Source organism: Phoenix dactylifera, unplaced genomic scaffold, assembly GCF_009389715.1.
Source record: "Phoenix dactylifera cultivar Barhee BC4 unplaced genomic scaffold, palm_55x_up_171113_PBpolish2nd_filt_p 000511F, whole genome shotgun sequence".
NCBI lineage: Eukaryota > Viridiplantae > Streptophyta > Magnoliopsida > Arecales > Arecaceae > Phoenix > Phoenix dactylifera.
Genome location: NW_024067925.1, coordinates 313278 through 338948, shown reverse-complemented (window position 1 = coordinate 338948; position 25671 = coordinate 313278). Strand labels below are relative to the sequence as shown.

Below are 25671 nucleotides of genomic sequence, written 5' to 3'. Positions count from 1 at the left end.
ACAATATACCAGGCAGCTCGTCCTTCTATAGGCATTTAGCTTAATCAAGCCTAGTCTTCAAGCCCTACAAAATAGAACAGTTAGTTACTTTGACCTCTTTGTTGGCCTATGGATGGCCGACCGAGATGAGTCAGTGGTAGATGTCAAGCTTGGCAAAAAAAATTTTGAACTGGATGTTGTCGAACTATCAGCTGAGCTAGTTGAAGGAATGAATCAACCCTTAATCAAAGTTCGGAGTACCAGAGTCGAGTAGCTTTTCTGAGAGTAGCCATAAAGCTTGGCACATGACTATGTCGGCCACTCCTTGTAGGACCATAAATGCCTTAAAGCTTTCGAGATGGTCCATCGAGTCTGAGGTTCCATCATAGATCTCAAATTGGATCATCTTGAATCTCCTTGTTCGAGGTTCCTCCGTAATCTCCCTAGAGAAGAGGAGCTCAATCATCATCTCTAAATTATCCCCGACTTTAGCTTTCTTCCCCTTCAATGCCTCATTTTTGTTGTTCATTTTCTCGATCCTATGATCAAGGTTCCTTCCTGGAAGGCTTTGCTGGCCGACATGATGAAGAGATGTTAGAGTTGGAGCCCATCTCAGAGTGGGAGCTCATGTGACTGTCTCCTCAGCCCCATCGAGAGTTCTTAGGGTAATGGTTGTTGTTCTACACCGGGCCGAGCTTGCTTGGTTGGCCTGACTGCTGTAGATTTTGCACCATCATCGTAAGAGCCTGCACCTGTTGCATAAGAAAGTTGAATTGCCCAGTGTTGACAGTTCTAGAGGCCAGCTGAGAGGACTAAGATCTCTGGACGCTGTGTTAGGTACTATTGGACTCCAGCTAAACCTGGTTAGTGGTGGATTGGTGGTTGCTCCTTTTGAATTTTATGGCTTTAGATCTCCTTCCTCTCATTTCCACACACGACACCAATCTATTGCTGCCAAAAACCTGACTTGACAAAGTTAGTAGAGCTAATGTTGGTGACGATGATTGGTCGGCATGGTTAAGGTTGGTATGTTGTTGTAGGATCCAACATGCGAGCAGAAAGACAAATAGGAGTTACCGAAACTCGTCCGATGAGGGGACCCTCTAGTGCCTAAGTTAGGCAAAGCTTTGGTGAAATATAATTTAAGAAAAAAAAAAGAGATTAAGAATATGAGCTGCACGCTATGGGTAAGATGAAAGATCTTATACGTGGGGTCCCCTAGCCTAATTTATGTAGGGAGGAGGGCAAAAGTTCGCTACAATCTGACCACGATATTCTCAAACGAGCTATTACATTCTTTCTTGTCTACTATCCCAAGATTGCGTCAGGCTATAATAGTCCACGTTATTCGTTCGAAGATCCGTTCGAACATTGATCGTATGCATTACATGTCACTTAACCATTAGTCGGTCAAGCTGGCAGTTACAACTTTGGTGTGCATTGAATCTGAACCATATCACAACAAAACCTAAATATATACTAATTCATTTTTTTTGGATATTATTATATAATTTGTTAGAAAAAATTATCTATACTATAATTATTTAAATCAAATATTTAAGAATATTATTTGTAATTTGAATTTGGAGTATTTAGTTACTAAGGAAAAGAGGTAAAATCATTCGAATAAGCCCGAACTCACATTATTCATCGGTGCGTTGTATAACTACTCCCATTCTCTATCCTGCCTGGTATATCCCAGCATCCAAAAGGGCCTCACAGCCGTCTGATCCCTATCACACCTCCACAACATAAACGGTCTATTTCGCTTAGATTGGTCAACCACTGATGGAGTTCAACCTTTCCTCCCAACGTGTCGTTTTAGACTCCACAGTTTCCTGCTCGGCATCCAGTCTCCATTCTCCGATCATCTCCGTCTCTGTGAGTTCTCACCACAACCACAGCATCAATTCGACATGTTCCCTTCTCTTCCTTCCTCTTCCCCGCTCTTCCTGCTATGCCCTCTGCTCTTCTTCTTCCTCCTCAACCACTCCCCTCTATCCTCCGCCGGCCACCTCCACCAAATCTGCGGCAAGACCGGCAAATACACCACCAACAGCACCTACGCTTCCAACCTCAACCTCCTCCTCACCTCCCTCGACTCCAAAACTTCCCTCTCCGGCGGCTTCTCCAAAGCCACCGTCGGACAGATCCCCAACCGAATCTACGGCCTCGCCCTCTGCCGCGGCGACACCGATGCCTCCGTCTGCCGCTCCTGCCTCGACACCGCCATCGAGGACGCCCCCAATCTCTGCCCCTACTCCAGAGGCGCCATCATCTGGTACGACAACTGCCTCCTCCACTACTCCAACCAGCGCTTTCTCTCGACCATCGACACCTCGAACGAGATCTTGATGTATAACACCCAAAACATAACCGACCCCATCCGGTTCGACAAGCTTGTCAACGTGCTCATGGGCAGGATAGCCGATTGGGCTGCCTACAACTCGACCGAGATGTTCGCGACCGGGGAGATGATGAACTCCACCAACCCTACTTCTCCGACGATATATGGGCTGGCGCAGTGCACTCGGGATCTGTCGAGGAGCCAGTGCCGGCGGTGCCTCAGCAGCATGCTTAACCCGATAAACCCCCTGTTTAAGGGGAGACAGGGAGCGAGGGTGCTTGGAGGGAGCTGCAATTATAGGTACGAGATATACTCCTTCTATGAAGGGAAACCGACGCTAAGGCTTCAGTCGCCGCTAGAGGCCGCACCAACACTTGTTACTCCGCCCGGAGAAGAAGGTAGGGGGAATATTGTCATTCTCAGCCTAGAGTTCAGTTTATGACCTACCCATCCGTTCTTGGTTTCAGAACTATGACTTCATCTGCAAATAGATAATATTTCATGTTTTCTTATATATTTATTATCCTATCAATTTGAGTCGTAAATGCATGCTTCTACGTAATTTAATTGATATGATTAACTTTGCCCTTGCCTGTTTTCTATTGTTTGCAAAGATATAAATTTGGAATTCTGTTTTCCAGCAAAATAAAGTTAGAACATGTTTTGTTATTTATTGAGATGTTTAGATCCAACATGTGTTTCAGCTGAAATTGCCTTTTATTCGCCCCATCAAATGTGTGTTTCATTGTTTTGTTTGTTTCTAATGAAGCAAAATTTCATTATTTATAATGCAATTTCTTAGATCAATTTTGGTCTCCTTCAATTCCTTGGCAATTTTCTGAATCTTTAGTCACACAATTATTCTGAAAGTATTACATGTATACCTTTCAAAATTTTTAGTGGGATTCAAGCCTCTGAAATGTCTCCCATTCAGTGGGTCGTCGCATGCTTTGACTTGAGCCTCTCCGATGCCCCACGAAAGGAAGACCTTCCCGTCGACTATCTAGATTCTAGACAACTAGCCCACCTGAAAACGACGCGATTGCCATCCTTCTCAAAAGTCCGGTATCAGTCCGTCATCAATCTATCAATAAAAAATTACTCATGGTAGAATAAAACTTAGTCTAGATGAGATGAAGGACAAAGATCTTCTCAGCAGGACCCTTTTGAGACATTTAAGTCAACAATGCTTTAGTAACTAAGATTGGCTGAGCCCAAATATACACCATAAATATCAGACAGTCAGACGATTGAAGTCTTCCGCACCCTCACAAGTGTCTTATTTTCTTTGGTCATGCATACTTCTTTTTTTTTAGTGTACCGCCATTTCACCACATCAGTCATGAGGATGCCCCGAATAATCCCAAAGCAAAACCATGCACTGGACTTAGTACATTCATTTTTTTTGTCCGGCTATTTTGTCATGCATACTTTAGTGACATGATAAAATGCCAAGAAATGGCACTATGCACTGGATTAAAATATTAGCATGTTAGGTGAAAACAGGGTATTCTTTTCCAACTGCTTTTCCTCTCATGAATTCATGTTCGTGTGACATCGCAGTAGAAATGGAAGATATTAATTGTGTACAGAAATGAGCGGGTGGACAAAAAGAAAAGGGGCTATTTTTAATGTGCCTACACCCAACAACCTATCTCTGTCTCCTCCCTGAATTGAAGGGAGCAAAACACATTAGATATAAATTTCAGTTATGGCATCTGAATCTTGAGAGCAACCACTTAATCCCTCATGTTTTGGGAAATCATTTAACCCTGCAAGGCAGAAATAAAAAGGACAAGCAACCAAGCCCACAAAAAACTGAAGTTCTCAAGAATAAGAATCTTACGTGTATGTGTATTAAACCTTAGAGAATTCTCCTTCATATTAAGGATTAATCTAGAAATACATAAATTCTTGGTTGATCATGAATAAAATTTGAAGTGTCAGGTGACTTAAAGTAAAAGTAAAGATCACTTTTTCCTTGTTTACCTGCAGTATATAAAGTTAACAATTGTATATTAGCAACACAGCTAGGCACTATATGATAAGTGCTGTAACGTACAAGTGTTATTTCCACAAACCAGCCAGAGTAGCCATCTTTTTCTTTGAAGTATTGAAGGGTATTTCAACTAGCACCAGCTTATTCTTGTTTGATCAAATATAGTTCACGCTGTCATGAGTACACCAAATTAACACTCCCATAAAATCACTTTCTGATTACTAAAATTGGGGCAAAGAAAAAAAAACACTCGGATTCTTCTTAAACGGCTACCCTTTTTGAAACTATATTTCTGCTTCGCACCTCATCCACTTACCCAAGGCACTCAAGTCAGCAAGCTTGCAATATGGTTTATAGAATAATTACTAAAAAATCTTTCCCACAAACCATTGACCTCGATTTCCATAAGTGCCACAAACAATTATGAAACACAACAAAGATGCACTAATATGATGTATGTCTTAACCAACAGCTCCATGTCCTGATACCATCAATGTGTCATGTTGATATCAAAATACAGAAAAAAATCAGTCATTTATTGATGCAGGAAAGAAGACAAATGTCACAAGTATGGTTCTTGTGATTGCTATACCTCTAGTAGCTGCATTCATGCTGATCTCCGTAATTTGCATTTGCTTCTGGAGGAGGAAGCCAGTTGTAAAATTACCTGGTAAGTAACCCACGAATTAAATGCTTTCTTCACACAAACCATCCAGCTCTTTTCTTTAAATTTTTGTTAGAGAGTTTCAGTAAGATCCACCAAGTCATCTCTTACTCATGACTTGATTAGTGATTTCAATTGAGCAAGATCTACCAAGTCATCTCTTTGAGGGACAAGGACCTATTAATTGGTCTTGATCTAGAGCAGACTTGGTTTAATAGCGAAAAATTATTTTTGGAATTTTTTAGTCCAATTATCTCATCTTGTTATCCTTATTCCTTACATAAGATTCAGTAAGAAAATGTTTGACAATAGTTTCAAAATTTTGTGCTCTTTCAGTAGATGGGACTAGCCTAGAGGAGATTGCAAGTGCCAAGTCCCTATTACTCGATATACCTACACTACAAGTTGTGACAGCTAACTTCCCTGAAGAAAAAAAACTTGGAGAAGGTAGCTTTGGTGCAGTTTAGAAGGTATGATGAAAGCCTATTGTGTAAACTTCTCAAAATCTAATCTTAATAGAACTGTCCTCCAAAATAAAGATTTATGACATGTAATTTTTATTTTTTTATCCAGATCAGTTCTATTTATATCTTTAATTTTTCCAGGTCTAGCTATTTCCTGTTAATCTTATAATTCTGTATAGGGACTACTACCGGATAAACAAGAAATAGCAGTGAAGAGATTATCAACTGGTTCAGCACAGGGATTTGGAGAGATGAGAAATGAGCTAATTTTAGTTTCTAAGCTCCAGCATAGGAATCTTGTAAGGCTTCTGGGTGTCTGCATGGAAGAACAAAAGAAGTTGCTTGTTTATGAATATGCGCCGAACAGAAGCCTGGATACCATTCTCTTCGGTATAATTTCATCTTCCACAAATCTGACTGACCCTCTTTAGAAACTTGTGCTGTGACCATAATATAGTAGAGCTATAATTAATATCAATACAGAACCTAGAACTTTGATGCTTGTTTATATGTAGGCTCTCCTCTTCCAACTAAATCTAGAATTTGCATTTCTGTCTTAATCCTTCTTGTTAGTTTGGAAAAAACAAATGTCGGATCATCTTACATTCAACCAAGCCATAAAAGCTACCTATTTCATATGCACTAACATATCTCATAAAACAACAACCACAAGATATATTGGTATTCTTAGTAGATTGCTTTGTAAGTCATGTATTATTTATTCATTTATGAAATCAGACAAATATAGAACACAAGGCAACAGATACCGAAGCACAGATAACTTATACCAAAGTTGCCGAACAGGAATTAGAATATACGACAGGATGCTACAAAAAATTTGCTAAAACTCACAATAATTCTGTGTGTTGGACTAAAAATTTTATCATCATCCAGATGATCACACAAGAGTAAGTTGGCTAGAAAAGAGACCTTTGGTGACAGTTGACAATGCAGAGTTGTGAAATTTGAAACTAATATACTCAGTTCCTCATTGATGCCTGCCTTCTGAACAAGTGTTTGGAGGTGCAACTAATATCATATACTCTAAGACAACAGCCTTTTCTAGAAGAAATCTATCCAATCTCATCTCATCTTTTCACCCTTTAAATTCCTCATTTTGATCACTTTTTTTGAGTTGGTTAAAAGCCACATATAATAGTTCTTGCACATCCTTTATCACATAGCTTATCTGATTGGGATCTTGATACTGAGGGAAGCTGCAAATCCAATGATATAGTTAAGTGAGTTATACTGAAAGCAAACAACAATGAGATGGTAACAACATGAGATCACACAGTGAAAAGAGACAGACATGAATGAAGAGCTTCTCAAGGAATGGGGAATGACAGAGATGAAAGAAGCCATAGATGCAAACAAGGTCTTCACTGCTTAGTTCATAAGAAGCAGCAATTCCCTGAGTTCTTGCGATGGAAAAGGTAATATTCAGAATCAGCCTCTTCATATAGAGCGACCTTCTGATTAAAACAGAGAAACTAAGTAGTAATTATATCAAATCAGAGAATCAAAGACATTAAAAAGCTATGGACAATATTTTGGATATGAAATACCCATAAGTTGCTGCACACTCACTGAGAAACTTGTGAGAGATCTGATAGAGCTCAGTGTATTTGTGCTCAGGTTCAGAGCATTTCAGATGGATTGAAGAGATAAAATGCATCCTCTGATGATATCTCAATAAATGAGTCCTCGAAGACATATTCAACGTGGTAAATGAAAGTCTGGAATTTTGAAGCAACTGTTATAATTTCATGGGCTGGCCAGCAATATATGATAGCTGATCTCAGAAGTTGGATGTTGAAAGGTAAGACCTTGATTGAGCTAAGAGATGGGCTGGTCTTGAGGCTCAAGGTTTCAAGGACCAATCAATTTGCTAGTGTTAATTGGAGCGTATCTGCATGTAATTCTGCATGTGTGAGAGAGAGGGAACGAAGGTGATGGAAACCAGTAGGGATGGTAATTTTAGCCGACCCGTCAGATGCTTGACTGACCCAACCCGGCCTCCCAAATGAGGTAGATTTTACCCAACCCATTTAAACTCAGGATGCGTATAGGTTTTAGATACACTACTTGAAACGGGTTCGAATCAGGTATTGATAATGGTATGCCCTACCCCAGACCCAACTAGATGTAATATAACCATAATTCCCTCACCCCCCACCTCCCTCTGGTTCACTCGATAGATGATAACCGCCACAGCCCCGTTCACCACGATCATCCCTTACCCCCTTTACTTAGAAGTTTATTATTGTTGAAACTTAGAAATATATATATATATTCTATAAAAATCACAACAGTCAATTATTGTTGTTTGTTTTGTTTCTAAGCCTTCAATTAATTCGACTTATGTATGAACTATTTCTTATTAGAATATGTTATAGTTATTGATGTACACTAGGATTCTCTCTATCTGAATTAAAAATTGGGTCATAAAAGAATAAGCTGTAAGATTCTTCCATTTATATAGCAGCTATAAGCTCATTAATTATAGCTATAAGCTATAATTATCCAACCCGACCCGACCAAATTCGAGACAGGTACGGGGTGGGTATGGGTATAGTGTTTTAATTAGGAGCGGGTATGGGTATTGGCCGACCCGACTCATACCCAATCCATTGCCATCCCTAGAAACCAATTAAGTTGATATGAAGGCAGAAGTCACAATGACTCAAAGATGTCAGTGATTCACAGTAATATAAGTAGCTAGGTAATTTAAGCGAGCATGTAAATAGCTGGGTAATAGTCCAGGGGTCAAAGCCCATGGATAAGTCCAGATCAAGCTCTTGAACTCCCTTTGCTGCTTCAAAAGCTATCCAGTTCAGGTAAAAACATATTGAGTGGACAGAAGAACAGGTCAAATCTCTTGACCCTGCTGCTCTTGTGGAGTTGTAGGCACTGATTGACAACTGCCACAAATTCTTCTGGTGTTTTGATCTTTATGATTTCAGGGCTGAAGTTGATGGTGGTGGCTGAAACTGAAATGGATTGAAAGGATTGAAGAACAGTGTCAAGTAAGCTAGTGATCCTTTCCTGACCTCTCTCCATAGTTTCTCTACTACCAAATAACTGAAGGATGCACTCCTCGTGCAAAGATGCCGTCTCTATCTATTAACTTAACTTTCCACCTAACGATGACTGTGTCAAGGGATGACCTTTAGGATGAAACTGATTTCAATCACAGTAGTGAGAAAAAAGTATGTTAAAAGTCGTGTACTAGGTAATTTTTATTGTCCTCCATGGACTTGGTTTTCAGTATGCTTTCCTCTGTGTGATTGTGGATTTGACACATTAGCATCATTAGAAAAGGTAAAGGAAAATATAAAGGTGATCTAGAATGTGGGGCTGATCTAGCTAGAGAAGATACCGATGGTCCATGCATATAGTACTTCAGGAAAAGCTTTTGCAGTGTGGGAAATGGCTATAGTATTAGAGTTCACAATTAGCAACCATGAGTATCAACTAATACAGATTGCTTGTAAAAGCACTTAAGCACATCAGAATTTCAAATGCCATCAGATAGATACTCGTGTGTGCAATACTCGTGATCTCTGAACTGCATGTTGGAAATGAGCATTACTGGTGGAAAAAGCCTTGGGTATAAGCTATGTTGGCACAGATAGCACTACCCACCAGTTTGGAAATTGGTGCAACTCAATTGTCTCTTAGAGGTCAGATTAAAAAGCTTATAAGTAGCCAAATCCCCAACGGCCGCATTTAAGTTTCCCCAACGATTTCTTCAGAAAAGATATAATCCCATCTTCTGAATTTTGTTTCTTATACTAATTACACCCTCATCTCTTCTCTTGCAAACCCATCTATAATTAATCAACTGTGAATTTTTGTTCCTGCATTATGCCCTCTTTTAAAATAATATGCAAAGTGTGAAATCTGATTGTTGTATCCAAGATATAAAATTTTGGTAATGGTTCTCCTGTATCAACTAGATTATGATGCTTCTTAAGCAAAAGATCATGCTTTAGATAAAAAATACTGGTAATAGCAATGAACTAAAACTAATGTAAGCCGTTTCCTCAAAAAAAAGACAAAAAAGAAGCAGCATTAGCTGGGAAGAGGAGAAGAAAGAATCAAAACTCACATCACAATGCACTAGTGATTTAGGAACTAATATGACCAATAAACAACAGCTAAAAGGATGCAGAAGTTACAAGATCTCACCGAGCTCGAACCCTGACCCTAGCACTAAGCTCTGATGTAAGGATGATCTCAAAAGAGGGAATTTTTATTTTCAACTCCAACCCCAACAAATTCCTCTCGCAAATTTACCATCATCTTTGTTATAAAAAGAGGATAAAGGTTGGGGATAAAACAACCTCGTAGGTTCCGGCGTTCGAGGAGACGGAGGGGATGCCGCACGGCGGCGCGGAGACATCCTGGTCTCTTCTCGTCGGGTTCCAGGCCTTTGGATTTGGGTAGAGCGGCGGAAAGCACCGACACCGACTCCGTCGCCGTCGCTGGCGGAGGAGGGGGAGCAGGACGAAGAGGGATAAAGGGCGATGACCTGCCTATAAGCTCTCTCTTATATTTCCGGTTTGAACTAGTCCCGGCAAGACGCAAGCCGAGATCAATTCAAATATTTGTCCAAGAGCACCAACACCGAAAGATAAAAAAAGGACTGAGTAAAATAAATATCATTTAACATAGGACCTATATTTAATTTTTTATTGATCAAAACTTGAACTAGTTTCGTCATACAACATGCCGGGACTAGCTCAAATGTGACGTTAGAAAGTTAACACAAAGTCTGCATTTCAGAATATTTAGAACAAGAAAATCAAGAATAGATGACGTCTATCTTCCAATGTATCAGGCTACATAATATAATTCTTCATTTAAATAAGACATTTTATTTGCTATTTTGATGAAAATATTTTTTTTTGATACATTTGATGAAAATATTTAAGGAGACTGACTTTGCACATAGCTATGCAATGACATGTAATGAGTGTAACATACTTGAGATATGCCATTGAACAGCTCATTGCTGCGTGCATTAACAACTAACAGATGTTAGAACTCCTCTCGATCAATTGCCAGAACTCCATAAAGTATTCTGTATGATTCAGAGTTAGAACCTTATGATCCTCCAAATATTCACATAAAGAGTGTTAGCTCTAAGAGACGTCTTGGCAACAATGACAGTTGCCCATGTAGAACCATCAACTCAATGTTGTCTTTAGGTATGGCTTCTGATACTGAATTATATTGCACACGGTTGATGCTTCCCTTCAGATCAGCCTTCCGAAGGGTGATTAAGTCTCTAAACAACAGCCCTCTTGAGGAGAAACCTCACCAATCTCATTTCATTCATGCACCCATTAAAGTTGCTTAGTCTGACTGCCTTCATATGGTTAAAATGCGACGCCTGATGGCTCCCGCAAAGAGTTCATATATTTTGGATCTTTCGGTCTTGCAGGGAGTTGCAAGGATTAATAAAAGGGGAAATTAATCACCCACCCTCTTTTAGACCACGCTATAACAAAAAGTCCCCGTTGACCGGTCTTAAAATTTTTCGTCCATTATCTCTATTAAGTTTAATTCCCGGTCCTTCAGCCCCTTTTGTTTTTTCAAAAAATACCGAAAATGCCCCTACCCCTTTTGATCTCCCATTCCCAGAAGAAGAAGAAACAGGGGCAGCCGCCACCGACCACGGCCCATCCCCGCCCGAGCTCCCTCCCATGGCTGCCACCGGCGCCGTCTCGCTTCCTACCGAGCCCCATCCCGCGGCTCCGCCACCTCCCGTGCCCCTTCCCCTCCTAATCTTTCGATCTCAGCAGAAAAAGAAGAAGAAGAAGGCCCGGCCGCCGCCGACCATGGCGCGCCTCCGCCCGAGCTCCCTCCTGCGGCCGCGGCCGGCCCCTGCTCGCCCCCTCCCTAGCCCCCTCCTGCGGCCTCGCCCCCTCCCACGGCCCCCGCCCGAGCTCCCTCCCGCGGCCGCCGTCGGCCCCGGCTCGCCGTCGACGGCGGCCCCGCCCCCTCCAACGGCCGCCACGGCCCGGCCCCCTCCGGCGCCGCCGGCTCGCAGGAGGAGAAGAAAGAAGAAAGAAGAAGAAGGGAAGAAGAGAAGAAAAAGAAAAAAAAAAGAAAAGGAAAGAAAAAGAAAGAAAAAAAAGAAAAAAAAATAAATAATTAAATAAATGCATAAATAAATAAATCAATAAATATAAATAAACAAATAAATAAAATAAATAAATAAATAATATATTCTAATAAAATAAAATAATTATAAATAAATAAATAAATAAAGAAAAAGGAAGAAAAGGAAAGAAAAAGAAAAAAGAAGAAAAGGAAAGGAAAAGAAAAAAGAAAAGAAGAAAAAAAAAGAAAAGAAAAGAAAAAAAAACAGAAGAAAAGGAAAGAAAAAGAAGAGAGGGAAAGAAAAAGAAAAAAAGGAAAGAAAAAGAAGAAAAGGAAAGAAGAAGAAAAAAAAGAAAGAAAAAGAAGAAAAAGAAAGAAAAGAAAAAAAAGAAAAGAAAAAGGAAGAAAATGAAAGAAAAAGAAGAAAAAGGAAAGAAAGAAGAAAAAGAAAAGAAAAAGAAGAAAAGGATTATTTCTACAAAAAGCAGAAAACTCAGTTAAGTTCAGCATTCTGCTCTGTGCACACAATTTATTGTTTACTGCACACAGATATGTGTCATTTGCACACACTTATTGTTGTAAGCCTAGAGCATGGCACAAACTCAGTTAACCTGGAAACATACTTAATTAACGTTGGCACACACTAAATTTACCCCCGAACATACTTAATTAACGTTGGCACACACTAAATTTACCCCCGAACACAGTTTTGTGCTTTTTGCACACAGTTTTCTGCTTTTTGCACACAGTTAATCGACTACTGCACACAGATATGTGCCATGTGCACACAGTTAAGTTAAGCATTCTGCTCTGTGCACACAATTACCCGAACACAGTTTTATGCTTTTTGCACAGTTTTCTGCTTTTTGCACACAATTTATCGATTACTGCACACAGATATGTGCCATGTGCACACAGTTAAGTTCAGCATTCTGCTCTGTGCACACAATTTATTGTTTACTGCACACAGATATGTGTCATTTGCACACACTTATTGTTGTAAGCCTAGAGCATGGCACAAACTCAATTAACCTGGAAACATACTTAATTAACGTTGGCACACACTAAATTTACCCCCGAACACAGTTTTGTGCTTTTTGCACACAGTTTTCTGCTTTTTGCACACAGTTAATCGACTACTGCACACAGATATGTGCCATGTGCACACAGTTAAGTTAAGCATTCTGCTCCATGCACACAATTATCCGAACACAGTTTTATGCTTTTTGCACACAGTTTTCTGCTTTTTGCACACAGTTTATCGATTACTGCACACAGATATGTGCCATGTGCACACAGTTAAGTTCAGCATTCTGCTCTGTGCACACAATTTATTGTTTACTGCACACAGATATGTGTCATTTGCACACACTTATTGTTGTAAGCCTAGAGCATGGCACAAACTCAATTAACCTGGAAACATACTTAATTAACGTTGGCACACACTAAATTTATCCCCGAACACAGTTTTGTGCTTTTTGCACACAGTTTTCTGCTTTTTGCACACAGTTAATCGACTACTGCACACAGATATGTGCCATGTGCACACAGTTAAGTTAAGCATTCTGCTCCATGCACACAATTTTCCGAACACAGTTTTATGCTTTTTGCACACAGTTTTCTGCTTTTTGTACACAGTTTATCGATTACTGCACACAGATATGTGCCATGTGCACACAGTTAAGTTCAGCATTCTGCTCTGTGCACACAATTTATTGTTTACTGCACACAGATATGTGTCATTTGCACACACTTATTGTTGTAAGCCTAGAGCATGTAACCTGGAAACATACTTAATTAACGTTGGCACACACTAAATTTACCCCCGAACACAGTTTTGTGCTTTTTGAACACAGTTTTCTGCTTTTTGCACACAGTTAATCGACAATTTTTTTTCTTTTCTTTTCTTTTTTTCTTTTTTCCTTTTCTTTTTTTTCTTTTCTTTTTTTCTTTTTCTTTCCTTTTTCCTCTTTTTCTTTCCTTTTTCTTCTTTTTTTCTTTTTCTTTCCTTCTTTTTTTTCTTTTATTTTTCTTTTTCTTTCCTTCTCTACACACAATTAAGTCTTCTGTGCACACACTTAAATCTTCTCTCAACACAGTTAAGTATTCTATACATCACACAGTTAAGTTAAATATTCTCTATACACAATTAAGTCTTATATGCACACATTTAAATTTTCTCTGCACACAGTTAAGTGTTCTACGCATCACACAGTTAAGTGTGTGCAGAGAAGACTTAATTGTGTACAGAGAACACTTAACTGTGTGATGCACACAGTTAAATGTTCTCTGTACACAATTAAGTATTCTATGCACATACATGAATCTTCTTTTTCTTTCCTTTTCTTCTATTTTTTTCTTTTCTTTTCTTTTCTTTTTTCTTTTTTTCTTTTTTCTTTTTCTTTTTCTTTCCTTCTCTTCTTTTTCTTTCCTTTTTCTTCTTCTTTTTTTCTTTTCTTTTTTTCTTTTTTTCCTTTTCTTCTTTTTCTTTTCTTTTTCTTCTTTTTCTTTCCTTTCTTTCCTTTTTCTTCTTTTTCTTTCCTTTTCTTCCTTTTTCTTTTCTTTTTTTCTTTTTTTCCTTTTCTTCTTTTTCTTTTCATTTTTTCTTCTTCTTTCCTTTTCTTCTTTTTCTTTCCTTTTTTCTTTTTCTTTCCCTCTCTTCTTTCTCTTTCCTTTTTTTCCCTTCTTTTTCTTTTTTTTTCTCTTCTTCCTTTCTTCTTCTTTCTTCTCCTCCCGCAGGCCGGCGCCACCGGAGGCCGGGGGAGAGGGCCCGGCCATGGCGGCCGCAGAAGGGGGCCGCAGGAGAGGGCCCGGCCGTGGCGGCTTTATTTATTTATTTATAATTATTTTATTTTATTATAGAATATATTATTTATTTATTTATTTATTTTATTTATTTTATTTGTTCATTTATATTTATTGATTTATTTATTTATGCATTTATTTAATTATTTTTTTTTTCTTTTTTTTCCTTCTTTTTCTTTCCTTTTCCTTTTTTTCTTTTCTTTTTCTTCTCTTCTTCCCTTCTTCTTCTTTCTTCTTTCTTCTCCTCCTGCGAGCCGGCGGCGCCGGAGGGGGCCGGGCCGTGGCGGCCGTTGGAGGGGGCGGGGCCGCCGTCGACGGCGAGCCGGGGCCGACGGCGGCCGCGGGAGGGAGCTCGGGCGGGGGCCGTGGGAGGGAGCTCGGACGGGGGCGGGCCATGGGAGGGGGCTCGGGAGGGAAGAGGCCGCGAGAGGGGCGAGCAGGGGCCGGCGACGGCCGCAGGAGGGAGCTCGGGCAGAGGCGAGCTGTGGTCGGCGGCGGCCGGGCCTTCTTCTTCTTCTTTTTCTTCTGAGAACGGGAGATTAGGAAGGGAAGGGGCACGGGAGGTGGCGGGGCCGCGGGATGGGGCTCGGTAGGGAGCGAGACGGCGCCGGTGGCGACCGTGGGAGGGAGCTCGGGCGGGGACGGGCCGTGGTCGGTGGCGGCTGCCCCTGTTTCTTCTTCTTCTTTTGGGAATAGGAGATCAAAAGGGGCAGGGGCATTTTAATATTCTTAGGGGGCGTTTTCGTCTCATAATAAAGTATTGAAATATGGCTGGACTGATCGTTAAACAACCAGTCAACAGGGATTAAACGTTAAAGACCGGTCAATAAATGTACCGGTGATTAATTTCCCCTTAATAAAATAGTTGTCATGGAGAACTGTAAGATAGTGATTGGTGACTGTACAATACTAAAAACAGACCTACTTGAACGAAGATAATGAAATTCTAAGAATTTGGGAACAAAACTAATTGGAGCAAAATCCGATTCCGGCTCGAACTGTTCACCCAAACGGCCCCCTAAGAAAGCCGAAGTCTTAACCCAACGTATAGGAGGGCTAAGAGTGCGAGCGATACGACCACACATTATATGCGAGGGTAGTGATAACATGGACATTTTGTTTGTTTATACTTGATATTTATATACATCAACGTCATACTTTGAAGTTTCAATAGCATCAATATCTCCAAATTATATTTTATTCCAATGGAAATAACAGCAATTATTTGCAGAATATAGTTAGATAGATTAGATTTTTTTTTGGCATGGTAGAGGTGGAGACCATCTTAGAAAAATTCAATAAGATCTTTTACTAGCATTTACGAACAAAGATCAAGCGGAAGATTAATAAATTAAAAAGAGCAATGAAGCCTAGGCTCCTCTGCCTTCTAACTAGTCGGTGGCTAAGAGTGGTCCAAATATCCCATAGGAGGCGATGAAAGGCCTAGTTTCCGACGTGAAAATCTCGTGATAACAGTTGCTCAATTAGCTCTGATGATGATGTTAGCTAGATCGAGCATCTTGATTGGAGCTATCAGTCCTTCCCAAGTATCTTGATTGGTTTTATTTGAAAAATCAAGCTGTAGTAGTTATTATTAGTTGTCATAATATAAAATAATAATAAATAGCGAGAGCAAAATAGAGATATCTTTTGTTTTAATGAAATCAAAGTATCAAATCTTTTTTATAGAGAGCAAGTAGACTTGAGTTTCAATTAAAAATGCTCTCAAATTGCAATATGCCACTTGTAGAGGTAGGTGCCAACTAAAAATGCTCTCAATTGTTATCTTATAAAAATAAGCACTAAAGTTTTAAAATGAGTTTATGGTCATTGTAGAAAGAGACTGATTAAATGGCAGGCATTGTTTGTATACCTATCGAATTTGAATATGTATTATAATGTAATGGGCGGCCTTTAAAGTCATTATATGAGAGTGGACGTGAAAGACCTTCTGAACACAAGACCATGCTCGTCTCAGTAGTCCGCTTACATCCTTTTATTCATCCATAGGTTCCTAAGCTCTCAGGCGTGACGCAAGAACCTCCATGGTCCCAGCCCATGCACGAATCCGTTGTCTGCACATATGCCTTCTTCGACCATTAGTCAACCGTTAGTCGCTCCACTTTTAAAGAAATTATGTGCTCTCCATCTCTCCTTGGTACAATTTGGATATTTTTATAAACTTTAGATAAAAAATTTATAGAATTCGTAGATTAGATGGTCTATTTAAACATTATCTTGCATCAACTAAATATAGGCCGATCCAAATTGGAAGAAGAAAAAGATCTTCAAAAGTTTTTTTTCCTCCTGCAATCTAAAGATTAAAATCCGAGTAAGATCTGGATAAATTTTTAGAAAATACGAGATAGATGAACTGTTAGACTTGATTCCTACAAAACTTTCAATCTAGTTATATAGAAATATTCAAACAAGCTCTAAATATTTTATAGTTTTATTCTTTTTAGATTCGTTAATGCTAAAAAGCAATTAGACTAACTAGGGCATAGTTAGTTCACCCCACAATGGAAACAAAAGTTTTCCATTGGAGCATGATCCTTTTCATTGCAAATGACAAGATTTGTGCACAAAACATATTGCAAGTAAGGTTGCATGAAAAAATAAATATCTAGAAAAAAAGTTCTCTGGAGCACTTCAAGACTTACTTTTTTTATTTTTTATTTTTTATAGATATATCCATATTAAAAATATATGAGCCATAACAAAAAAAAAATATACTAAAATATCCAGCAGAAACAATTTCCTCCTCCTGTAGACAACACTCTTTGCTTTCACTAGACAACTGATCTATACTTCACCTGGTAAATGATTATTCCATGGATGAAGAATAAACCACGAGTACATGCTAGCTCAGGTACTTGCATATTTACACTTTGTGATCATTCTTTCTTTTGGCTTGGTTTTCTAGTCTCATATAACCTTATGTCACACGCCTTTATAAGATTAAATATGAGGCCACCAAAGTATGCCAGCCATGTCTACATGCAGCAGGCTTTGACCAGTGGAGAAGCATCAAAGGCCTACTGCTGATCTAACTCCAATCAATTTGTTGGTGCCAACAATATAAGCTTACTGTATTATAGGATTCCACGTAGTAATACTCGTCAAGAGTTGGTAACTGAGAGCCTTAGATATTTGGATGCCAACTTAGGAGGCTACAATGCCTAGTCAAAAGTGTCGCATCTAGAAGTCGCAGCTGAACTCTGGATTGGAACGCATTACTTTTACCCTGGACCAGTTGGGTACCTGTCACGGCGTCCTTATCGCCCACTGAAATTGGTTCTTGCGGCCCTACTGTCCAAGCACATGATCGCCCCCCACTTCACGAAGTTTTGACGGGTTCCATCCGCCTCTCATTGATTGTCCAAAGGCCGCCGACGTTGACCGACGACCTCTCCACTCCGGTCTAGAGGACCTCGCTAGCTTCCGCGAAGGCTGCGTACCTGGATTTGCTAACTAGCACGGCACACGACTGCGACACATCATGTCCTCGTGGAAGCAATCGGTTAGCTTACATTTATCTGATTGCACACGGCCTCGTTTGCTTCCACAAGGACCGTTGATTGCACGCGATTTAGCTCTTCAGTTTCACAAGCCTGAGAACGCCTGCCAATCGTATCCATCCATCATTCTAGCTATCTGTCTATCTACAATGGGAAATCAATGATTCAAATGGATCTTTTTGCTGTGATTCTAACGCAAGTACAACAAAATGTATAAATATAATTCAAGGATGGTAAGAAACCTTGCATTTAAAGATGTATTGCAGCTCAATTTGCTCGCAACTGTAATTAAATGTAATTGAGCCTCGTATAGTTGAATTTACTCTGTTTGGAAGGTTGTTGGTGATATCGTAAGTTCAAGAAAAAATTAGCTGATCGGATGCAATTATAAGAGATGTAATCATAGATGGAGAAACCTCGTATTGTAATTAAGCAAGTATACTTTTGAACTTAGTTAACTTATTTAACACAGTTGTGCAATAATAATTTTGTGTTTACCGATAATTACTTCAAACTTTACAATAATTATTATATGACATTAAAATTTCAAAAATTAAAATTAAAACTGCAAAAAAAAGATTCTGCAAGATAGCAAAGCCAGGTCATTATGTTTATTCTCAAAAAAATAATTCGTAATTGATACGATAAGATATGAAGAAAACAATCTTTGTAAGACCATTATCTGCCATCATAAAACATAATAGGCAATATAACAAGATGTTATTGCTTATCTTATTTCTTATTAATTCAAAGAGTACTTTTAATAGCTAATAAAGTAATTTAATTTATTTAAATTATTTATACTATAATTATTTAAATCAAATATTTAAAATTATTATTTGTAATTTGAATTCAGAATATCTAATTAGTAAGGAAAGAGCCCGAACTCACGTTATTCATCTGCACGCAATATTACCATTCCCATTCTTTATCCCGCATGGTATATCCCCAGCATCCGAAAGGGTCTGACGGCCATCTGATCCCCATCACACCCCCGCAACATAAGCGCTCTATTTCGTTTTGACTGGTCAATCACAACATAAGGGGACTTCCCTGTTCCCTTGCCTCGGTTGGCATCCGGTCTCCATTGGCCGATCATATCATCATCTCCGGCTCTGGGAGTTCTCACCACAACCACAGCATCAATTCGCCATGTTCCCTTCTCTTCCTTCCTCTTCCCCGCTCTTCCTGCTATGCCCTCTGCTCTTCTTCTTCCTCCTCAACCACTCCCCTCCGGCCGCCGCTGACCCCCTCTACCAAATCTGCGGCAAGACCGGCAACTACACCCCCAAAAGCACCTACGATTCCAACCTCCAACTCGTCCTCAACTCCCTCGACGCCAACACTTCCCTCTCCGGTGGCTTCTCCAACGCCACCGTCGGTCAGGTCCCCAACCAAATCTACGGCCTCGCCCTCTGCCGCGGCGACACCAACGCCTCCGTCTGCCGCTCCTGCCTCGACACCGCCGTCGTGGATGCCCCCAATCTCTGCCCCTACGACAAAGGAGCCATCATTTGGTACGACTACTGCCTCCTCCACTACTCCAACCAGCGCTTTCTCTCGACCATCGACAACTCGAACGTGGTCTACATGTATAACACCCAAAACATAACCGACCCCAGCCGGTTCGACAAGCTTGTCAACGTGCTAATGGGCAGGGTAGCCGACTGGGCTGCCGACAACTCGACCGAGATGTTCGCGACCGGGGAGATGATGAACTCCACCAACCCTCCTTCTCCGACGATATATGGGCTGGCGCAGTGCACTCGGGACCTGTCGAGGAGCCAGTGCCGGCAGTGCCTCAGCGGCATGCTTAACCAAATATACCCCCAGTTTAAGGGGAAACAGGGAGCGAGGGAACTTGGAGGGAGCTGCAATTATAGGTACGAGATATACTCCTTCTACGAAGGGAAACCGACGCTAAGGCTTCAGTCGCCGCTAGAGGCCGCACCGGCACCGGCCCCCCAAGCGCCTCCACTTATTACTCCGCCCGTACAAGAAGGTAGGGGGAATAAGATTGTTATTTTTAGCACCATTGAACTTTATAACTAGAGTTCAGAATTCTGACTTATCTGCAAATAGATCAGCCTTTCCAGTTCTACTGTTTAATATTTCATGTTTTCTTATCTATTTATTATCCTATCAATTTGAGTCCTGAATGCATGTTTCTACGTAATTTAATTGATATGATTAACTTTGCCCTTGCCTGTTTTCTATTGTCTGCAAAGATATAAATTCGGAATTCTGCTTGTCAGGAAAATAAAATTAGGACATGGCTTGTTATCTATTGAGATATTTAGATCCAGAATGTGTTATCGCTGAAATTTTAGCTTTTCTTCGCCCCATCAAATGTGGGTTTCATTGGCTTATTTGTTTCTAATAAAGCAAATTTTGATTACTTATAATGAAATTTCTTCCATCCATCAAATGTGCGAATTCATTTGCCTTTTTGTTTCTGATAACAAACAAAATTTGGTTACTGGTAATAAAATTTCATAGATCAATTTTGGTCTCCTTCAATTCCTTGGCACTTTTCTGAATCTTTAGTCACATAATTATTCTGAAAGAATTACAGGTGTACCTTTCAAAATTTTTACTGGGATTCAGGCTTCTGAAAAGTCTCCCATTCAGTGGGTCTGGGTCGTCGCATGCTTGACTTGAGCCTCTCCGATGCCCCACCCTTTCCATCTAGTATCTAGACAACTGGCCCGCCTGAAAAACGATGCGACTGCCATCTTTCTCAGCAGTGCCGTATCAGTCCGTCATCAATCTATCAATAAAATATTACTCATGGTAAAAATAAAACCAAGTCTGGATGACATGAGGGCCAAAATCTTATCAGCAATGCCCTTTCGAGGCATTTAGCTGAAAAATCCTTTAATAAGCTAGTATTAGCTGAGCCCAAATATAAACCATAAACATTAGACAATCAGACGATTGAAGTCTTCCGCACCCTCACAACCGTCTTTTTTTCCTTGGTCCCACATACTTTTTTTTTTGGGTACAAAGTCCCACATACTTTAATAACATGATAAAATGCCAAGAAATGGCAGTATTCCCGGGACTAAAATATTAGCATGTTGTGAGAACACGGTTTTCTTTTCCCACTGCTTTTCCTCTCGCCAATTCATGTTCTTGCGACTACGCGTTAGAAACGGAAGACATTAAATTGTGTACAGGAATGAGTCGGGGGACAAAAAGAAAAGGGGGCTATGTTTAATGTGTCCACAACCAACAAGCTCTCTCAGTCTCCTCCCCGAACTGAAGGGAGCAAAACACGTTAGATATAAATTTCAGATTGGCTTCTGAATCTAGAGAGCAACCACTTAATCCCTCATGGTTTGGGAAATCACTTTACCCTGTAAGGAAGGACTAAAAAGGAAAAGCAACCAAGCCCATAAAAAGCTGAAGTTCCGAAGAATAAGAAACATAGGTGTATGTGTATTAAACCTTAGAGATATCTCCTTCGATATTAATGATTATTCTAGAAATACATAAGTTCTTGGTTGATCATGAATAAAATTTGAAGCACCTGGTGACTTAAGGTAACAGTAAAGATTAGCTTTTTCTTGTTGGTCTGCAGTATAAAAAGGTAACAATTGTATATTAGAAACACAGCAAGGCACTAATGATGAGTGCTGTAACATACAAGTGTTATTTCCACAAACCGGCCGAAGTAGCCATCTTTTTTCTTTAAAGTATTGAAGGGTATGCCAACTAGCACCAGTTTCTTCTTGTTTGACCAAAGAAAGTTCACACCGTCATGAGTACGCCGAATTAACACTCTCATAGGATCACTTTCTGATTACTAACCTTGGGGCAAAATAATAATAATAATAATAATAACAATAATTGTACTTGGATTCTTCTTAAGTGGCAATCCTTCTTGAAACTCTGTTCCTGCTTCACACCTGATCCACTTACTCGAGGCACTCCAGTCAGCATGCTTGCAAAGTAAGAACCACATGGTTTATAGAATAATAATTAATAAAATTTTCCCACAAACCATTGGTCTCAATTTCTATAGGTGCCACACACACAACAAAGATGCACTAATACAGCTCCATGTTTCGATATCATCAATGTGTGATGTTTGATATAGAAATACAGATAAAATCAGTCATTTATCGATGCAGGAAAGAAGAAGAATGCCACAGGTATAGTCCTTGCGATTGCAATACCTCTAGTAGCTGCATTCTTGCTGATCTCGATAATTTGCATTTGCTTCTGGAGGAGGAGGAAGCCAGTTGTAAGATTACCCTGTAAGTAACCCATGAATTAAATGCTTTCTTTACAAATTATCCAGCTCTTTTTAAATTAAGTTCTACCAAGATGGGAAAGGATGAAATATTAGGTGAAGTTACTGCAGGAGTTAGACCTGAAAAGTTTACTATAAGCGATAAGTCATGCGTTGCTTGATTATTGATTTCAATGGACATCAATGAGCCTGTAAAACTAAAGCAGACTTGGTTTCATTAAGCAAAATTATTTTTGGAAATTTTTCTCCAATTATCTCATCTTGTTACCCTTATTCCATACATAAGATTCAGTGCGAAAATGTTTGACAATAGTTTCCAAATTCTGTGCTCTTTCAGTAGATGGGACTAGCCCAGAGGAGATTGCAAGTGTGGAGTCCCTATTACTTGATATATCTACACTACGAGCTGCGACAGCTAACTTCTCCGAAGAGAACAAACTTGGAGAAGGTGGCTTTGGTGCAGTTTACAAGGTATGATGAAAGCCTATTTTGCAAACTTCTCTAAATCTAATCTTAATAGAATTTTCCTGCAAAATAAAGATTTATCACATGTACCTTTATTTTCTTTATCCTCATCAGTTCTATTTATATCATTAATTTTTTTTTCTGGTTCTGGATATTTCCTATTAATCTTGTGATTCTATACAGGGACTACTACCTGATGGACGAGAAATAGCAGTGAAGAGGTTATCAACTAGTTCTACACAAGGATTTGGAGAGCTGAGAAATGAGCTAGTTTTAGTTGCTAAGCTCCAGCATAGGAATCTTGTAAGGCTTCTGGGTGTTTGCTTGGAGGAACAAGAGAAGTTGCTTGTTTATGAATATGTGCCTAACAGAAGCCTGGATACCATTCTCTTCGGTATAATTTCATCTTCCACAAAAATCTGACTGGCTCTCTTTAGAAGCCTGTGCAGTGACCATAATATAGTAGAGCTATAATTAATGTTAATATTGAATCTAGAACTCTGATGTTTGTTTATATATAGGCTCTCCTCTTCCAACTAAATCTATAATTTGCATTTCTAGGTTAACCCTTCTTCTTAGTTTAGAAAAAAGAAATGTCCGATCATATTACATTCAGCCCCTCTTCGGACTTACTCTATTATGTGTGACCTTAATTGACTATTAAGGGTTTTTTTTTTGAATGTAATTAATTGACATTTAAGTTTATATGACATAGATCATATAAAGCGCGAAGAGCTAAATTGGGGGCGAAGGTACAAGATCGTTGGTGGGATTGCTCGAGGCCTGCTATACCTACATGAAGAATCTCAGTTAAAAATTATACATCGGGACTTAAAAGCTAGCAATATCTTACTGGATGCAGAATTGAACCCAAAGATTTCAGACTTTGGTTTGGCTAGGCTTTTTGGTGGAGACCAAACTCAGGGCACCACAAGCCGAGTTGTTGGAACATTGTAAGTAGAAATCTTGAATAACCTATGCATTCTAATCATGGTTTATTATAGAGCATTTTAAATATTCTACTCATTTTGTTACAGTGGATATATGGCTCCAGAGTATGCCATGCGCGGGCACTATTCTATCAAGTCAGATATATACAGTTTTGGTGTTCTTGTTTTAGAGATCGTGTCTGGAAGAAAGAACACTAGCGACTCTGAGTCTGAATCTGCTCAAGACCTACTGAGCTATGTAAGTTTTCAATTGTATAGATATAAATATAGTTCTATCTTAAATGACTGAATAAATTCACTTCATGCAGATTTGGGAGCGGTGGACGGTAGGAACAATTTTGGAGATATTGGACCCATCCTTAGGCAACCACTGCCCAAGAAGCGAAGTGCTAAGATGCATTCACATTGGATTATTGTGTGTCCAGGAAAATCCATCTGATAGACCCACCATGTCACAAGTTGTTGTGATGCTCAACAGCAACTCCGTGTCTCTCCAAGCTCCTTCTAGACCGGCATTTTGCATCGGAAAGAGTAGCATGGACTCAAATGCTTATTCAAATGAATTTAATTTATCTGGAGGTGCAACTGACCGATCTTCAGGCAAGTCAATACCAATGTCACCAAATGAGGTCTCGATTTCAGAACTTGAACCTAGGTAGGTATAATAAGGTAAGAAGAAGAAGAAGGTTGACGAATATCTTGAATAATTAGTTTTTCTTCGAAAAAACTAAAGGCTTTATATCATGGATGTAACACATGTATTTTTGCTCAAACCCTCAGAAATACTAGAGGGGCAATGTGTATGCCTAATGTCTACCCATTCTTATAAAGAAATCTTTTGCTTGATTTTTTTTGCTATGTTTAATTACAAAGGACTATGATCCAATCATCGTCCTAGCAATCCAGGGCCTTGGGACGAGTGGATTGGAACAGACCTAAATGTTGATATTTTTTGCATAAAATGGCTATCCTAGAATTTGAACCCATATCATTATGCATATCAATCCAATCCTTTTACCTTTGGGGTTGAGGTTGTATCTTTGGCACGAAAGAAGGTTTGATCTCCTTTCATGACAATAACCTTTTGAACACCCATTTGGTTTTGAGATCCGTGGGAAGGAGACGGGAAAGGTAGACCCAATGTGATGGTTTCCTCAGTCTTTATTTTTTTTTTTGTTTTGTTTTTTTTTGCATCTGAACTCAATGGTCGAACATAAACAAGGAGAGAGGAGAAGCTTTCCATCCTCACTTGTTCTCCTCCCTATATTATAGCATTTATGCTAGAGGCGTACATGTGTTCAGGGAAAGATGCACACATATCAAAGCACAAGTATAACAGCGACACATGAAGGTTATGCTTATGAGATTATATGCAGGTGTGCATAAATCATAATGTTTTAGGATTGTGGTTATGCACGAGATATGACTAATTCCATTTGCAGGATTATTATCGATGCATGCTAGAACGGCCACTAGGGTGCAGCCAGATGTAGATACATGATTGCGGGCATGTGCATAAGTGATCATGTAGTAGGTTCGAGGTGCAATGCAAGCACACATCAAGTGAAACTTGAAAAACGTGGCCATTGGATATCCGTTGCTTCTAGTTAGATGTTCGATGGAATCTTGGCTTGATGATGAAGTAATCAATGACGAGAGGTGGTGTTGAAGTTGTGGTCAACCTTGACGCATGCTAAAGAGGACAGGCCGATGAGGAGCCACTCGGTGAGAAGTTGCTTCATCAGCGCGTACTTTACAATGAGGGGAAGGGTTGGGGGCTCATCCTGAGTCATAGTTTGGCTAGGATTATATTCATATTTATTTGTATGGTACACCAAAGTAGTCCAAAAGGGAAGATAGATGTTGTATGGGTTGAAGAGTTGCATGAGACGATGAAAATGTGCAAAACATCTTGAAATTAAATTCAGATGTTTATAAAAACCTCTAGAAATTTTTTATTAATATGGTCAAATAACTCTAGAAATGTTCTAGAACTGTTTCTAAGGCCTTATATACCTGTGAGAGTTTCACCATGTGTAAGCAAGCAAGTAGGAAGGTACAAATTGAGTGTAATACTATCTCCAAATAAGCTTCTAGTATTCTTC

At 39.6% G+C, this 25671-nt stretch overlaps 2 protein-coding genes and 1 long non-coding RNA gene across 4 annotated transcripts; 2 read left to right on the top strand and 1 right to left on the bottom strand.

Moving 5' to 3' along the window:
• Positions 1-1803: 1803 nt before the first annotated feature.
• LOC103714841 (cysteine-rich repeat secretory protein 38-like) lies at positions 1804-6013 on the top strand. 2 transcript variants are annotated; one of them, XM_017844666.3, is made up of 4 exons: positions 1804-2724; positions 4873-4995; positions 5326-5459; positions 5633-6013. In XM_017844666.3, the coding sequence occupies exons 1-3, from the start codon at positions 1896-1898 to the stop codon at positions 5454-5456; spliced, it is 1083 nt and encodes a 360-aa protein (XP_017700155.2). In that variant the 5' UTR covers positions 1804-1895; the 3' UTR covers positions 5457-5459; positions 5633-6013. The 2 variants fall into 2 exon arrangements, with proteins under 2 accessions (XP_017700155.2, XP_038975170.1); XM_039119242.1 differs by having other exon boundaries at positions 5595-6013.
• On the top strand, positions 1840-24424 carry LOC103714842 (cysteine-rich receptor-like protein kinase 6). Its single transcript, XM_008802272.4, has 8 exons — positions 1840-1865; positions 19016-19895; positions 22030-22155; positions 22489-22622; positions 22800-23010; positions 23332-23569; positions 23654-23804; positions 23875-24424. Exons 2-8 carry the CDS (start codon positions 19046-19048, stop codon positions 24223-24225), a joined length of 2061 nt encoding a protein of 686 aa, XP_008800494.2. The 5' UTR covers positions 1840-1865; positions 19016-19045; the 3' UTR covers positions 24226-24424.
• LOC113463233 lies at positions 3632-10150 on the bottom strand. Its single transcript, XR_003387110.2, has 3 exons — positions 9803-10150; positions 4918-4992; positions 3632-4806 (listed from the first exon to the last, which is right to left on the bottom strand). It is a non-coding gene; the product is annotated as an uncharacterized LOC113463233 (long non-coding RNA).
• Positions 24425-25671: the final 1247 nt, after the last annotated feature.